General features: G+C 38.2%; 1 protein-coding gene across 3 annotated transcripts in view; it reads left to right on the forward strand.

Moving 5' to 3' along the window:
- Positions 1-8,037: 8,037 nt before the first annotated feature.
- The window catches only part of ptpn12 (protein tyrosine phosphatase non-receptor type 12), a 41,987-nt gene continuing 33,031 nt past the window's right edge, over positions 8,038-16,993 (forward strand). For all 3 annotated transcript variants that reach the window (XM_041976944.1, XM_041976942.1, XM_041976945.1), the window contains exon 1: positions 8,038-8,588. In XM_041976944.1, the coding sequence (XP_041832878.1) occupies positions 8,487-8,588 (102 nt within the window). In that variant the 5' untranslated portion in view covers positions 8,038-8,486. The remainder of the gene's footprint in view (positions 8,589-16,993) is intronic.

Genomic DNA, 16,993 nt, shown 5'->3' on the forward strand with positions numbered 1-16,993 from the left:
ATCATTTTTCTGTTTGAAAAATGTCTGTGATTCAGAGATCAAATGGGTCATTCGGATAAAGTCATATCAAGGAAAATCTCCTTCAGGCAAATCCATTTTATTAACAGCTGTTAAAGAGGCACTGATGAGCAGCAAGCAGGTATTTGGAGCTGCTAGAATCCCAAAAATCCTCTTCATGCAGGATACTTCAGTCTTGCAGTTGTGCATAAAGCTGTATTTCAGCCAACCTTAACCAATGCTCACAAAGAGAAACATTAGCAGTGAACTCAGAAAAACATAAGGACTCATTTTCACAGTTTACTGATGAAGGTTGTGCTACACTGGATTTTACAGATGTATGGAGTTCTCAGTGGTTGGTGGATGGCCACCATGTCCCAGCAAGGCTGCGATGTCAACAAAGTGGTGGTGGAGAGATGTTTTGGGTTGGAATAGTGGAGATGGTAGGACCCTTTAGGATGCCTGTAGGTGTCGAAAAGACCTCTGCAGATTCAAACTGACCATTTCCTTCCTTCTGCTGGAGAAGGATAAATACTGCCTTCAGCAGTAAAGATAATACACCAAAAAATATTACTGACTCTGGCTCTCATCCTCAAATGAGATCCAAGCAGAAACTCTCTGTGGACTTCCAAGTTCAATGAATTAAATAATTTGTGTGATATCAATTAAGAGCTTCTATTTCTTCAAAGGTAGATTTGTTAAATAAAATCCAGGTTATTATAAAACCTTAATAATATTTTATGATTAAAAATTCAGATTCACTGTCATTTACATTGATTATTTTGGAGAAATTCACAAAAACAGCATATACATAATAAATTGGAGCACTGTAGGTATAAAAAAAACTACACATATCTGTTACTAATAATCAAAACAATCTGCTTAAAATTCGTCTGTATTTATTTCTAGCTGACCAGATCTATCGGTCTGCTGGAGAAAATACAACATCTCTGTACCAGAAGAGTCCAAAAGAGTCAAAACAAAACACAACTGAATGTGGAAACCTGCAAGTGAGTTATTCCCATATTGCCCACTAGGTGGTGCCAGTGTACAATTAAAGTTTTCTGACTATTCTGGAGGTCACTTTGGTCAATGATAAAATGTTTCTCTCAAGATAGTAACATCTTGTTGTATTTGCACACCGATCATCCAATTAGTATACATCTTCAGACAATTGGCCATACAAAGAATCATGTCTTTGGACTTTGACAGTAATCTATCAATATGTAAGCAGGGACACTATGTGCTCCTTTCATGCCAGAAACTTATTCTGTGTTATACACATGCATTATATTTAGATCAACAAGTTCACACAGAAACACTAACTCACACAAACAAATACGCAGCTCTCAAACGTTAGAACAGTAATTACATGTCTAAATCTGACGGAGCATCCAACCACCAGTGCCTGGCTGCCAGCCAGAGTATGTGTGTACTTGTGTGTGCTCATGTTGTGAGGACATAAACTTGGTTGTGCAGTCACACTTTGGAGACATATCTCTCTTTTTGGGACAAAAAAAACAAGTCTCTGTGAATGAGTAAGTAATAGTAGTATAAATACTTGCCATCAGGTATGAGTAGTAATTTGTAGTAATGTGTCCTCTGAAGTAATGGAAACATTACTGTCTGTTCAAGCGTTTGTGTCATTAGAGAGAGACGTGCTGGCTGGAATCCGATAAAGGAAGGGCTGCACCGAGGGTGTTGCTGCATCCATGAACATGCACGGATTACACACTGGAATTCTGAGCAGTGCCACATCACCTACCACAACACCATCTCCACTTTGTGCACATATTTCACAAACAAATCAAGCTGAGTTGCATATTAATTCCTTCATCTTTTATTACTCTAAACAACCAAACCAGCTGGAACCTTTGTGGGGGTTTTTGGGGGGCTCATTTTAATTTCCAGTTTTCTTCCAATGGCATCAATCTTTGCCTCCAATAGTGATTTTAGGAGAGCATAGACGGATATACATCCATAACTTAATGTTTTCTTGCACAGAAGCTAGTGGGCTATAGAAAAATTATCCATTTAAATGTATATAGTTTTCAATTATGGATTACTGTGATTGATAAAGGTGGATTAAAGATGGCATACAACCATAGCATGTGATGTAGTATCATAGATTTTTATACAGTATATCTTATATATATGTATATATATACATTTAGGATTTACAATTACATTTCCATTATAAGTCAAAAAATTCTTCAGTCTCAAGAGATTTTTTTCAAAACACAGGAACCTTTTTTGTTATACGTAATGCAGCTGCTGGAGGAGTTACCTCCATATTTGTTTTTGTCTCAACTGAACAGGAACAATATATGATAGAAGATCATAGACCTCTGTTTAGGAGCACTTTTTAACCTCCTGCTTCCTTATAGCAGGCTACTCCCTTAAGACTAGAAGAATGAAATGTGATGCAATCATATTAAACTGCAACAGACCCAACCTTGTAAATAAGTTTAATCTACCCCCATGCTTTATGCCAGCAAGTTATTTTGAGTGTTACAACAAAGTCAAAGGCATTTTGACAGCAGTAAAGGCTTAACCCTTCCCCATCTATATCCTTATTTAGTCTATTTACAATGTTCTTCTGAGCCCATGCAACTTCTTTTGTTGGGTTACGGTTGAAGCATCACTTCCCTGGTGTGAAAGCACGCCCCGAGCAAGTGTCCTAAGACTCTAGGGGAGAGTTGATTTTGCTGATGACATGACAAAGTACTAAAAGTAATAGCTGAGACCAACTGCAGCTCCACTGACCAAGCAAACAGCTAAAGACATCCCAGCATAAAATCATATTTGTGAGTCAGTGAATGCCACAGTCCCAAGCTGAGGGGCTCTAGTAAGACCCTCAACTTGGGATTGTGCATACGGAGATGGTCAGTGAAAAGAAGACGGGAAAATATGCAGAGATGGTGGAGGAGCCCTGCAAAAATGGGTGGCAGGCAAGGTGCCTGTCCATTGGGGAAGCTTCAGAAAAAGCTTCAAGATAGCTGTGGATCATGAGGGACAAACCATGGACTAATGCTTCTATTATACATTGAAAACCTGCAGGACTGTGGACCTCATAGGACCGTACTGAGTAGCCTTGCTCTAGGTAGTGACAGTGACTTACTTATTATGTCAGTCTTACTTCAGTTGCTTCTATAGCCTGACTGAAGTCTGCTTGTCTTATTTAAATGATAACACAATTACAAAGGCATGCACCTGTCTGTATATAAACTTACTCAGTTGATAGTACACCTCAAAGTAAAAACCATGAAAAACAAAGGATCATCCACTCACCTGCACTGTGTAAAAGCAACAATCTGAAAAAGAATACAAGCGACTACCTGTGGCATTTAAAAATGCAATACAGTCTAACAGCCAAGAAATCAATGAAGATAACATTTCTTATCATAATTGAAAGCCTAGTGGTAATTTTCCAAAAACACACCTGAGCAGCTCCCTTTTGGTTCCTGCAGGTCACTACACAACACTACATTCAGTGTGATCAATCTTACTATCTCTGTGCACCAGTGTGCTATCAGAGAATGGCCCCCTTATCGCCTCAGAACACGACACAGGATTTTTGGAGGATTTGCTAGAATTGCAATATTTAAAATCATGTGTACGTTCCCAAACTTACACTTTTAAAGGGGATTCATAAAAGTGTGCATCATTACAAATCTCCCAAAGACTGTTGAAAACAAGTGCCCTGTATGTGGCTGACCAGCACACCTGTGGTTAGTTACAAACGTTGACACGGGATGCTAACCTTTTCTCAGCTGGATCTGCAGGGATCTGTACTGATTTCACATGAAACAGACACAGAATTGTGTTTGTAAACTGAGCATAGAAAATATTTGCATATTTGGTCTTTTTGTGATAGTGGGAAACACTTTGATTAGTGTTTAATATTTAGTAAAAAAAAATTAACCAATATAATACCGCCTTTTGAACCCCCATTGCCTGTGGCTGTGACTGTGTCCCATCACAGATCATGAGACTAATGACAGTGTATTATTGAGGCAGGCTTTTTCCTTTCATAGTAACTGGCTGTATGTGATTTTTGATGCACCTAATACAGTGGGCTGCAGTGTGATTGTGTAACATGTCACTGAGTCATTCCTCTACCCCTGAGGGCAGAGTTCCTCACCCCATTACATTGCTGCAACAGGCAGGCTCACGTTCTATGTAATGTGTGTGTGTGTGTGTGTGTGTGTGTGTGCAAGCCAGATTGTCTCATTCTACCCCGCTCCTAAATGTATTAAACAAGCATCTTCATGCTCTTCCTCTACTACAAGAGTGAAAGATAGAACATGAGGGAGTGGAAGGAGGGAGTTTATGGTTTAGCAGTGGGGAGGAGAGTCTAACAACATGAAAAGATAGATTGTGTGTGTGTGTGTGTGTGTGTGTGTGTGTGTGTGTGCAGGGAACCTCCCTACCTACAGGTTATGCATGGGCTTGTTACAGCAACAAGCAACATTCCTGCACTCAGCTGCTTCTGAACACATTCCAGTAAGAGAAAAGGAAGAAGAAGGAAAAAAAGAGGGAGAGAAACACAGAGGGTAAGTTTGAGGAGGAAGAGCAAAGAGCAATGAAAAGTGGAAGGGATGGAGCAGAGATGGACAGGCAGAGGAAAATGGTTATTAAGGGAAAAATAATATGATATGTAATTGATCCCTGTTGTGAAATCTTGAACCCAAACCCCTACTCTCCCCACATGGAGGTCAGAGGTCAGGGTCAGATACAGTACAGAGTAACCAGAGCCAGGCCTGAGAAGAGGAAGTGACAGAAAGACAGCCACAAGGCCTTTCTTAAAATACTTTCCTCCATAAGATTATTTACATGCACAGTACAGAAGACGGCAGCGCTCTTGGGTGAGTGTTTGTTTGCATGTGTGTGTGTGTGAGCTGTTTTCACCACAGATAACTATTAGAAATTAGAAATGTTCATTTCTGTCTTTTGCCCTCAAAATTAAAAGAATGGCCGAAATAAATTGAGTATGTAAAACCTGTAAGATCTGATCTCATCTGAATCCAGTTTATTTTTCATTTTTTGCTTTTTAGTTTTTAGTTTTATTTTATTTTGTCTTCTCCCTTTAATATGAGATTTATACACCATTAAGATACAGGTTTCCCAGTTCAGCTTTTCAAGGTATGAAAATATTATACAAAAAAAAATAATAAAAATAATAAAAATAATAAAAAAATAAAAACAGGAAATCTTGGGAAAGCAATGTTGACTCTTTAATATTTCATACTTCCCACTTGGATGAAGAAGGAAAACAGTTGGAAAGTCTGTAAGAATTTCATTGTTTGCCTTGTAAAGAATTTGTAATGTGTTGCTCTTCCTCAATAAAAAGGATAACAATAATAATCATTTAAAACTTTTTTAGAAACACTCAGAGAGTGCAGACTTCCTCCAAGCTATTGAAATGATTATTTTTAATTTATTTTTTTGCCAGTGATTGTGGGCATTATTTTTTAGTTAGAATCTTTAATGGCAAAATGATCTTCCCATAGTAAAAAATCCTTTAAAAACTTCCTGGATCCAGGAGGTGATCCGGATCACACCAAAAATCTAATCACTTGTTCGTTATTACACTTCCAAGATTATCTAAAAAATTTCATTAAAATCCGGCCTTAACTTCTTTAGCTATGTTGCTAAAAGACAGATAGACAGACAAGCTAATGCTATAAAAAAAAACATAACTTCCACCTTGGTGGAGGTGAAAGAAACACTTTTCCGTACAGACACACCAAACACAGTATTTACCATTTCATACAAAAAGTGTTTCACAGCATAACTCTCATAAAGTTTATTATTTAGCTTTCCAGATCTATTAAAATGAGTTTCCATGTTGTAATTGGTATCATAAACATAGATATTTAACAGTTGTTGTAATGTCTATGTAGTTGTTGTGTTTTTGTTTTCATTTTACATCGTAAATTTTCTCTGATTAATTTTCTTTTTATATAGCTGTATTAGGACATGGTAATATGTATGTATGCTGTGCAAATGTTCAGATAGATTCCCTGACTTATTTTCCCACAGTCAAGCCAGTTGCCTTGATCAAAGTCTCATGGTAGGCTTCTCTGCCATTACAGCTTAACATAAGATTATTAGAGGATTGAATTCACCATTGGCTCAAATTATAGAACCCCCTCACCCCACCCCCCTCCATGCAGATTATTAAAGCATATTGTTGAACATAACACGGTAGCGTACACTTAATAAATCAGTTTTTCAGATTTTTTTTTTATTTTTTGTCTTTTTTTTGTATTTTATATGTGTGTGTGTGTGTGTGTCTTTTGTTAAATGCTGCACCAAATAGCCACCATATTTACAGAAAAATATTATTGGACTCCCATAAGCAAAGAACTAGACCCCATTAAGAGCAAACCAGAGGCTGCCTCAGAAAAGAGATGAGAAACAAAACTCTCTCAACAGCTTGTCTACAGATTCTGTCTCTGGGCATGCAGAAGATGGAGAGAGGGAAAACAAAGCAAAGAAAACATTGAATATGCACTGGGATAACAAGCAAATAAGTTTAAAGACAAGAGCAACAACAACCAGCTTGTTTAAGTAGAAAGCTTTTTGGCTTGGAGACAGCGTCCCTTCTCTTTCTTGCTCTTAATCTCACTGAATAGATGGGTTTGTTTGCTGTTGCTGGTAGAACTAATGGCAAACAAAGTGACTCCATTCCCTTTTCTGCAATGTGTTTATTGGAAGACAGTTAATCAGGCTTAAGTGTTTTTTGAGGTTGCATCCCTTAACAACCACAAAAAGAATACTAATATCGCTGCTGTCGGGTGCAAACCTCCTATGTCCAAAACTTTTATTTTTCAAGAACTAAATAAAACTGTATGGTTTTTGTAATAATTGGATTTAATGTCATCAAAATTGGTATTGTGTTTTACATCTTATATCTTTGGTTAAATATTTGTAAAACTACAGACAGACATAAAGGGTGACCGATAGTACAGATTTATGAAGGAAAAGAAACAAAAACAAATTTTGGACATAGGAGTTTTGTGCCCGCCAGCAACGAAATGTTTCCTCTGTTCTCATTTTTAGTCAGCTATATCAAATTTGAATAAAACTAAATATTCAGATAAGCTGCCCAAAATACAATATATAGAAATTTGCTGTTGCTCATATATATATATATATATATGTGTATGTTTGTGTGTGTGTGTGTATCTCCAGAGAAAGCCTGGAAGGTGAAGGCAACAGTAATACCTGTGGTCAATGTAGAACTGGAGGGCGTGTCCCCCACACTGGAGAAATGCATCCAACAGATACCTGGAGAAACATCAGATCCAGAAGAGTGCAGTTCTAGGCACAGCTAAGGCACTGTTTAGACCCTCAAACTCCCAGGATTCTGTAGGGAACCCGAGCCTGAGATGAACAGCCACCCAGCAAATTCTTTTTCCTTTTGTCCTACTCAAATGGGAGAATGTAAGGGGAAATTACATGATTTCTTTCTTTATTTCAAGCAATATCTTAATCCAGATTATGTGTGGGGACCCATTAATCTGAGGGATGTTTGCTGCTTCCTCACTTGGGACTCAGCATTCTCTGTTTCTACTCTCTCTCTCTCTCTCTCTCTCTCTCTCTCTCTCTCTCTATCTATCTATCTATCTATCTATCTACCTATCTATTGTATAATAATATCATGCAAGGATACAGATATAAGGGGTTAGGGGTTAAAGTTATTTACTTTGTTGCAATAAATGATTAATCTAGTCTGACCTAGTATTATATTTAAACTACAATATTACTTTTTCACGGTTTATTATTATTATTATTATTATTAAGTTACAATGTCAATATATACAACTGACGGTGAGCGTGGGAACAACTGGCACATATTCTATCCAATCAGATTTGTCTCTATACTGGAGTCTCGTCCATTTCAGCCAATAGCATTCTAAAGTTGGTTCTTTACTAGCCAATCAGAGATAGGCATATCCTGGAAAAGGCGGACCTACCTCTCGTTGGCTTGCACAGTCCGGATGTTCCCCAGTAGCGAATAACGAGCAGCAGTGTGTGAATGTGGCAATCGAGGTAGACTGGGAGGGGTAGATAGACTGGCCGGACTGGGGTTTTTTTTTTTTTGGTCCTTTTTCTTTATTTTTCCTTCTTTTGTACAACCAAGTATTTACAGTTTATATTTATCCACGGTTGTAAACTTATTTGGAGGACAGGAAAGCAGGCCGTAGCTGCTTTTCTTTGGGACTAATCGCTGTCGTTGTGAAAACAGTCCAGAAGAAAGAAGGAAAGGGAGAAACAACATGGGGCGATAATAAAAAAAAAATGTGTTGTTGTGGACCGACGATGACTCTCTGGGAGGACCCGTGAAGCCTATTTATTTTTATTTATTCCCCCATATCCTTTCCCTTGTGTCCGCTTTTGTTTTATTATTTAAAAAATTGTCCCCCCCTTGCTAGTTTGGAAAATTTTTGAGGTAAGGCACGCTGCAAGAGGACTGAAGGATGGATCAAGCCGGCATCCTGAGAAAGTTTATCCAGGGGGTGAAGGCCATGAGCGAAGGGGACGAGGAGAGGGGAGAGGACAACTTCGGCTGCGACTTCATGGTGGGTCGAAATTAACAGTACCTTCTATATCTTATGTCTGTCTCCCTTTCAGATTCTCCACATTTTCCTCCATACTGACCCTCCATATCCTACCCCCCTCTTCCCGTCTCCTGGTTCCCTGTATCCCCCAGGAGGTGAGGCAGGGGCGGCCACACTGCCCTCTTCCTTTTCCTCCCATTTCCAGGCTTTATGGCGGCCTAGCATTGTCTCCCAAACCACAGAAACACCACCGACTTGTGTTTCTTTCAATTAAAAAGGCAAGCGGCTAAACAGGACTCATTCCAGTCACTTAAAAGCCCAGGGCTAATTTTTAGGTGGCGTTGCTGGAGCCGCTGGGCTCAGACTGAGGAGCACTGTTATTGTGGCTTTTGACTACTGTCTGTTAACCATGTCTGATTGTTGGGATACATGGCAATTCTTCATGATCTTTTCCTCTACTTCTTATGCAGTCAGTATCCACAAAGCTAAACTTAAATGCATATATTACCCCTTATGGTTTCACTTTATCCCTTTAGTTGTGTACAACTAATAACCTCAATTAAATATTTATGATATTGTGGCTACTACTAAACCTACTAGATAAAACCATTCCTTCTCTAGATGCTTTCCATACTTGTCAGCAGCAACACGTGTCTTATTTGTGATTATAATTAAATCTTAGAGGCAGTCTTAAATGCATACAGAATATTAAATATTTTAATAATTACTCTGTCTTAAGAATCTATTCAGTTAAAGAGTTGTTGGTTCTTTCATTAGCATATTTTGCTGTGCTTTTTGATGACAGACTGGCAGTTGTAATTTTTGGATGTTGCAATTCTTGACTTTAAATAGGACCTCTCCTACTTCCAGGCTTGTGAAATAGCTGAAATAGCCTCAGTGGGAATGGAACCTCTGTAATAAGATTTGTTGTGCTGAGTGACCTTTTTGGGGGGTGGTTATGAGTGGGACATGTCTGGAGGTTTTGTGGTGGAAAAGGACACATTTAAGTGAAACACTATTGAGGAATCTCAAAACAGGTCTCAGCTACAAGTTAATCAAAAGGTAGGCGGGTCTGGTCAGGTTTTCCTTTCTATCAGAATCATTTTTCAAGCACATTTTAACATTTATTTGAATGTATTTGACTGTTATTTTATTGGAGGGAGGCCAATCAGCCTAAGTTAACTTTTCCTCCTTTTGCCTACACTTGCAAATACTCGGGCACACTCCAGTTCATGCAAGCTGCTTGCTGGAGCTTGCAACATTCTTTCTTGGGTTATTTCATAACGTTTTGTCCTGGCTTTAAAAGTAGAACTTTGTCAGCTCTTTGGCAAACTTTGGATTGATGCTTTAAGTACAAAGTGAAAAATAAGTACAACTCCACGTCTCTGTCTAGTTATGTGCTCATGTTTGGTTTTGAGTCTTCTTTATGAGCGTTAAGTTAAGAAGTTGTGCACCAAACTAGTTCAGTGTTCAGATACGAAACATTTTTCTTACATATTTAAACCACATGTTTAACTGACATCTTAAAATCTTCATTCTGTCTTTATTTTACTGGCTGCTGGTTTCTTTGACTTTAAAATCATCTTGTAAACATTGAGTTACCATAAATGTAGCTTCTCTTTTTAGCACTTTTGTACCTCACATTCATGTTATTACACAGCCATGCCTTCTTAAACTTTCTATTGCAACCACAGTCCTCTAATAGAGCACAAAAGGAAGAATCATAGGCAAAGTTGTGTGATCTTACAGTTAGCTGTTTAGGTGAGTGTATTTTTTATAATTACTCTGTAATAAAATCTCTCTGCACTTTGCTGCTATTAATGCTTCAATTGTTTATCTATATTTAATGTCTTTTTTGGTTAGATGAGCTTCATCGGCTTGATAGTTAATTGTTTTTTACAGTGAAACACATTTAAAACTGTTTCAAACCAACATGAAGAACCAGCGTTGATGAGAGGCCCCCTGCTGGGTGTTAATAAATCACACTTGAACACACCTTAAAGACGATTTCCAGCTGTCGCCCAGTTCGTACATTGAAGAAGAGGGTTCTCACTTGAGTCAAGATTGTTTGTTAGTCTTCAGTTTTTCACCTAACTTGATGACCATGTCGCTGTGAAAGTGTTACTTATTTAGGAAAAATGAAGATGACAAAAATTAGAAGTTGATGTTTGATTATGTTAAGTTAGCCGTTAGCTTCACTGCTTGCCTTCTCCTACATTCATTCACTAAAATGAAGCGCCAATCAGAGTGAGCACTTTGATACCACACGGTGATATGACAAGTTATATCTGACAAAAACAAAACGTAGACAGTCTAACAATAGTGATGGGGTACACACACAGAAAGGTGCTTCAGACAGCTAATTCTCAGTTTGGTGTATAAGACCTCTTAGCTTTTAGACTATCTTGCATCTCCCCAGAAAGCAAATAGTGTCAAACTCATATAAGTGTGTCTTTGTGCCATGTAAATGCTTTAGTATGAACCCTTTCCTTTATCTGGTTAGTTACAGTAATCGAGTTAATATTACACAAATGAAGTTTTTTAATGGGGTTAAAGTAAATGGAGCTTCAAGATAGATTTTTTTTTTAGCAGCGTCAACTTGTTAGAGTTATTAAAGCTAACGCCTCAGCCAGATCTCAAGAAAATCTGTCCTGACTGTCTGCAGGTGGGTTGTGTGTCAGCATACCAAGCTGCAGCCTGCATGTAAGGAAGAGTTTTAGCTAGGTGCTGCCAGTCAGTTTTTTCCAATGTCAAGCCTTGTGTGGAGCTCTCAGTTGCTTGAGTTAAACTTACAATATCACAAGTTCATGGTGTGTCCTCCTCTGTGCATTGAATCACCAGAGCACCCTTACACAACTCCTACTTCAACTGCCTATTGTTGTTTATATATAGAATATGTTTTATAGGCATAATTACAGTCTGTGGTAGGGCCAGGAGTCAGAGATTATATGCTTTGTTCAGTAGTCTTTTTAGCAGTTTGATAGAGCAGGATCGCTTTAGTTTCTTTTTTTCCTCCCACTTGACACCTAGTGTGTCTTGTAGTGTTCAGTTGTTACCTTTATTGTTTGACCCAATCAGACTAATCTGTAAAATCCATTTTTACTTTGAACTATCCTCGCTTACATTGTTTGTTTCTATGGCATTTCTATAGAGATAAACTACATTTGCCATATTTTCTGAGTGGCCTTCTTTGAAAGTACAAGGACACAAATATACAACATGACAGTCAGTCATATTTTTGTTTTTAATCCTGGTGCTGCAAAACTTTATAGCTTGATTAGATGTTGGTTACTGGCTGCTGTGGAGCAACTATGTCGATTACTGCACTGACCATCTTCCTTCTTTTGTGGCAAGTGCATGCTTTAAGTTGTACTATACAACACTATACATTAGCCAATTCATATGTCGGACACCATATCAAAAGATTTAAGAGTATGCTCACAAGTTTATGTTTTTTTCTAATAATATGGTTTTCAAATACAAAAATGGAAGTGGGAAAAAAGGATTGTTAAGTCTTGGAAGCTGTCTCAAGATACAGGTTTTGCAAAATTGGTCTATCTGTCCAGTTCCTGGTTCTACAAAACCAAACAGTAGCAATCTTATAAGTTTCACAAGGGTGGTTATCAACTGGCTCAGTCAACCCATGATTTTCCAAACCATGTATTAGTGCACGTATGTAAGAGAGACTCTTCTTTCTTTTCTTTTCTTTTTTTTTATAAACAAATGGCAAGCAAGAGCACAGACACATCCAGAGAAGATTTGCAATAAGCCAAACAGCTGGTAAAATTTGCTCGACTCAGGAAAAATTGAAACGGTGTATAATAAAGTCATATGAATTATCAGGTACAAAGAAAATAGGTTTAGAACAACAGATTACTTAAAATAAATTAGTGAAAGGAGCAAAAAGAGGAATGAAATTCAACTTTAAAGTCATTTTGACTGAATCTCATCAAGATTATTAAGGTTTACAGAGCGCTTTCGGGAAAATGCTGCATTAATAAATGTGATGTGTAGAATATGAAAGAATATTATTAGTTGGGAGGCGGGGGAAGATATCCAGATGTAAACTGCTGTTGGCCTAAATACAGGATAGTTCTGAATATCACATGACTTCAGCAAGCGAGTCATCTGTTGAGCGCCCAGTTACAGCTATTGATGTGAAACTTGATTTTAAAAGCTCAGCACCAGTTCACTCAGCTTCAGTCACCTTTAATACTAATGGTTACATTCAGATGGGTTCAGTTGTGTTGCTGACCCACAAACCTGGTTTTATGAAACAAGCATCATTCTATGGGCAGACTGCACGCTTCTTGCTGCTTTCTGTGGGCACAGAGGGTGTCTATGCTCATTTTTTCTTTCTTTTTTTCCTCTTTCTTCTTTCCATATAATTTTTACTGCAAACATTTACACATTTACACCTTCAGTACAGTGTGTGAAGTGGCTATAGTGTAAAGTTAAGCTCCAGGCCAGGCTGATTGATAACACAGCTGTTTATAGCAGACATACAGGCATGCAGAAACTGAGCCAGTGACCTCTGTGTAATGGGAAATGTAAGTGATTGACCCACCACACAGCCTGATAGAAACATTAAAGTTCAAAATGTCTCATATTGCTGTGTGCATGGGTTTGCAGGTTTGATAATTTTACAGAAAACTTGATCAAACAAACTGTCATTGAAGAATATTCAGAGGTAAATAATCATGATTCATACACTGGATATGTGCATCTAAAGACGTATTACTGCAACACACATTTTTAATGTTTCCTTTAAGCTGATTTTCCTCATGTAATACATCCGTGGCTTAAATAAGAACAGACTGTCACTGTAGATGTACTAAAATCTTCAGTAAGTTTCGCTACAGACAGTTTGAAGTGTGAAAAAGTAAAAAGGGTGTGATGCAAAGACAGGAAGTAAATTATAAAATGGAAACTAAATTAGATGCTTAAATTAAACTAACATGTCATTACAGCAGGTTTATTATTATTTTACCAATGCAAACACACGTGTCTGCTTTTGGGTTCAGTATTGGGGTCTAGACGGAGTGTAAGGGTTCAGCTTCTCCGTGCATATATTTGTGTGTTTTTCCACACCTTTGCATGCAGATGACTACCAGCAGCACATCAAAGAAAGTAGAAAAAGTGCAAACAGTGCCCTGTTTAAAAAGATGTGAATGTGCCAAAATGCCCAAGATGACAATATGTGTGTCTTTATATGCAAGTATTTGTAGTTAGACTTTTACCAACTGTTGGTCAGGGATGCAAGGTCCCTATTTGTGGGTAACAGTATAGTAGGGATTAAAGTTGGGCCAATATCGATATTAGCATCAGAAAAATTTGCCAATCCTGACAAAAGAAAGGGGATCAGGATCAGATAGTATTTTTGTCTAAACACCATCTGATAACACGGAAACTGAATCATAATTCTTCTTTATCCCGCCCAACCCCACCACACAGACACAGGAAGTTACACAATCTTGCGTGAAGATTGTTTCAAATTAGGCGGAGTAGCAGCTGCATCTAAGTCACTGTTGAGCTAACGTTTAGCATTAGCATTATGTTAGCAATTTGGCATTACTACTCATTAGAAAATCCCACTAGCAAAACACAGACATGCCTAATATGCAGGGCTGAAGTTTCCAACCTTCCAGCAACCTTATGAAGCACTGGGTTGGATTCACGTTAAAAAGCACATGGATTTTGTTGTTTTAAAGGAAAAAAAAGCAACTAACTGAACAAAAAAATATTGGCATATGCTTTTAAAAACACAAGAAATTAGCAAAAGAAAGCCAGTAAACCACCACCTACTTTTAAGAAGCCCCTTCATAAAATAACACAGGTATGGGATTGGTACTCGGTATCGGCAGTTACCTTAACCCCAGGTAATGGAATCGGTGTCGGACAGAAAAATACGGTATCGGAACATCCCTGGTGGTAATGGTATGTTTTATGTAAATTTCTCTCAGTGACCTGCAGATGAACTTGACAGAGTCATCCACTGCTGTCAGAATGCCATCTACAGGTTATTTGTGCATGAAAACTTTGTATAAAAGATAGCACATTATTTAGTTTCTTTTTTACTTAAATAATGTGCCATCTGGAGAATGCTTGGCATGTTGTTCTTTCATTTTTAGACTCATCAGAGAGGCATGTTGAAAATGAGCTGGAGGGCCTGTGGGAGCAGAAGCCAGGCTATTTTTTAAACTTCTTCAAGTTGACCAAAATAATAATTCAAGATAAAGCAAAGAAAATTGTTGTAGTAGCATTGAAGCTTCAGATGGAGGTGTCTGAGTGAAAGACTTTGCTTCCATCTCTCATTGAAAAATGAGAATCTGGCTGTTTGTCAGTAGTTTTATGAGCTTGTTTTTGTGCGTTGGTAAAGCGGGGTAGACTGCAGGGGACTGAGTGTGTGTGGCAAATACTGTTAGAAACAAGACTTCCCAATTTCTTCTGGTGTCACAAGCCTCCTTCATTCTCACCAACGCCTTCCCACGACTTAACCCAGAAAGCTGCCTTTTTGCCTCTGAGCTGGCTGTTTCTCAGAAGAGAGGTAACACAATATTTCCGTTAAGCATTTATTGTGTGTGTGAGAGAGGCTTTACAGGATGAAAGCGACCTGACCCCACCAACATGGCAGAAGAACTTAATTGATCAAGATAAGAGGACCACCCACGCCAAAGCACAGGAAATTTTACAGTGATGCTGTATGCGGGTAATGTTCAAGTTATGTGAAAGGAAACTGATGCATAGAGGAGTCATATGACAGCTCACACTAATTTACCTGCACTCACACTTAATAGCATTTATTCTGCTGAACGCTTCCTGAGGTGGACAAAGTGTAAACAAGTCAAAAAAATGCCTTGATTTAAGTTTTGTTAAATCACATGGGAGCAGGTAAATTTACAGAATTGGGCTTGTGAGTGCAAAGTCACCATTTTGGCTCTTGATTGGGTGGCATATATCTAAACAGGGAAGCATTAAATACAAGTACACACACACTAAACACACAAAAGACCACATGTGTCAGATAACTGGGATTAAATTAAGTTTATCCACATCTGCTTCCTGCTGCAATACCAGTTAACCCTTTTTTGCTTTCGTATGAAAGTCAAAATAAGTTACAATTATTGGTTAGTGGGTTTAAGCAGCCGCTTTCAGTTCTTCACATTTTACCCGCTTATCATAACCACATATCTTTGAAATTATGCAGAATACATAGAAGTTGTGTTTCAGACTTATTTTAAAGAAAGAGAGCGAAGTAAAGACAGAGGCAGGGCAACTGCAATGTTGTTCTGTAAGTCACATGGTGGTCAGCTGCGGAGCTGGAGGGGGGTTGAAGACAGTCAAATTCAAACAAACAAAAGAGATGTAACAAAAAATAAATAAACGATACAGTACAATACATCATTGCTCCAGACTAACTTTTTGCATTGGTTGTACTGATGGACCTAAGTTTTTAGTTTGGGTCCAGCTGCTGATCAGAGCCAATCAGAGGATAGAACTCATCTTTTATTCTTTTAAATGGTTTTTATCCCAGTGTCATTCTTCACATAGAGTACGCAGACAGTCGCACTGTAGAGCCCTGTACATGATGTGATACAGTGTATGATACACTATATATTTATGTATATGTATGTATGTATGTATATATAGATGTGATGGATATATATATAAAATGCTTCATTTATTTATTTTTTAAATCGCCCTTTGTTCTATTGAAATTCCCACTTCCTTCATCATCTCAGTAATTTTTCCTTCCCTTTGCTTTTTTTTGTACTGATTTTGTTTTGTCTTTTGACAGTAAGAAGGAACAAACACTGACTCATTAGTCAGAGGAAGCAGCACGAGCAGCTTTTCTGTGTTTGACTGTCTTGAGTTTTGCAGTGCACTGTAGAGCGTTCTCGGTTGGTCCCAAAGGAAGTGGGCACCCAGAAGTGATGGGCACTGTAAGTTGGTGCGCTCAGTTAAGCACAGGTGCTTCCTGCGACCAATGTGTTGCTGATATCAAAATGCATGTGCTGGTCATAGACACACACACACAAACTCCTGTTTACACAAAGTGCAAGTGTAAGGTTTTCAAAGGCTTTCTAATAGAAATTTCTGTTTATAACTTGATGTGCTTCTTGTGGTGTTGGTGTAGAGTGCAGGCAGTGATTGTGGCAGACGGTTAAAATTGAAAATGAAAGGATGACAGACAGAAAGAAGAGGAAGTCTGGTGGCTAATAAAAGAAAATCACATTCTGCTTTGTGCCATTGAATGGCTTTTAATACCCTAGTGTATTTGTGCATGTACATGCCCATTCAAGCTATGAGTGCTCCACTGACCTATATTAGCCCGTGATCAGTTAATGGAATTGGCTACACTATGTTGAAGTGTGTTTAGTAACTGATGCAAGCTGTTTGACATTATTGTTGGAAAAATCTTTAGC

The sequence above is a fragment of the Melanotaenia boesemani genome, chromosome 23 (genome assembly GCF_017639745.1).
Source record: "Melanotaenia boesemani isolate fMelBoe1 chromosome 23, fMelBoe1.pri, whole genome shotgun sequence".
Lineage (NCBI taxonomy): Eukaryota > Metazoa > Chordata > Actinopteri > Atheriniformes > Melanotaeniidae > Melanotaenia > Melanotaenia boesemani.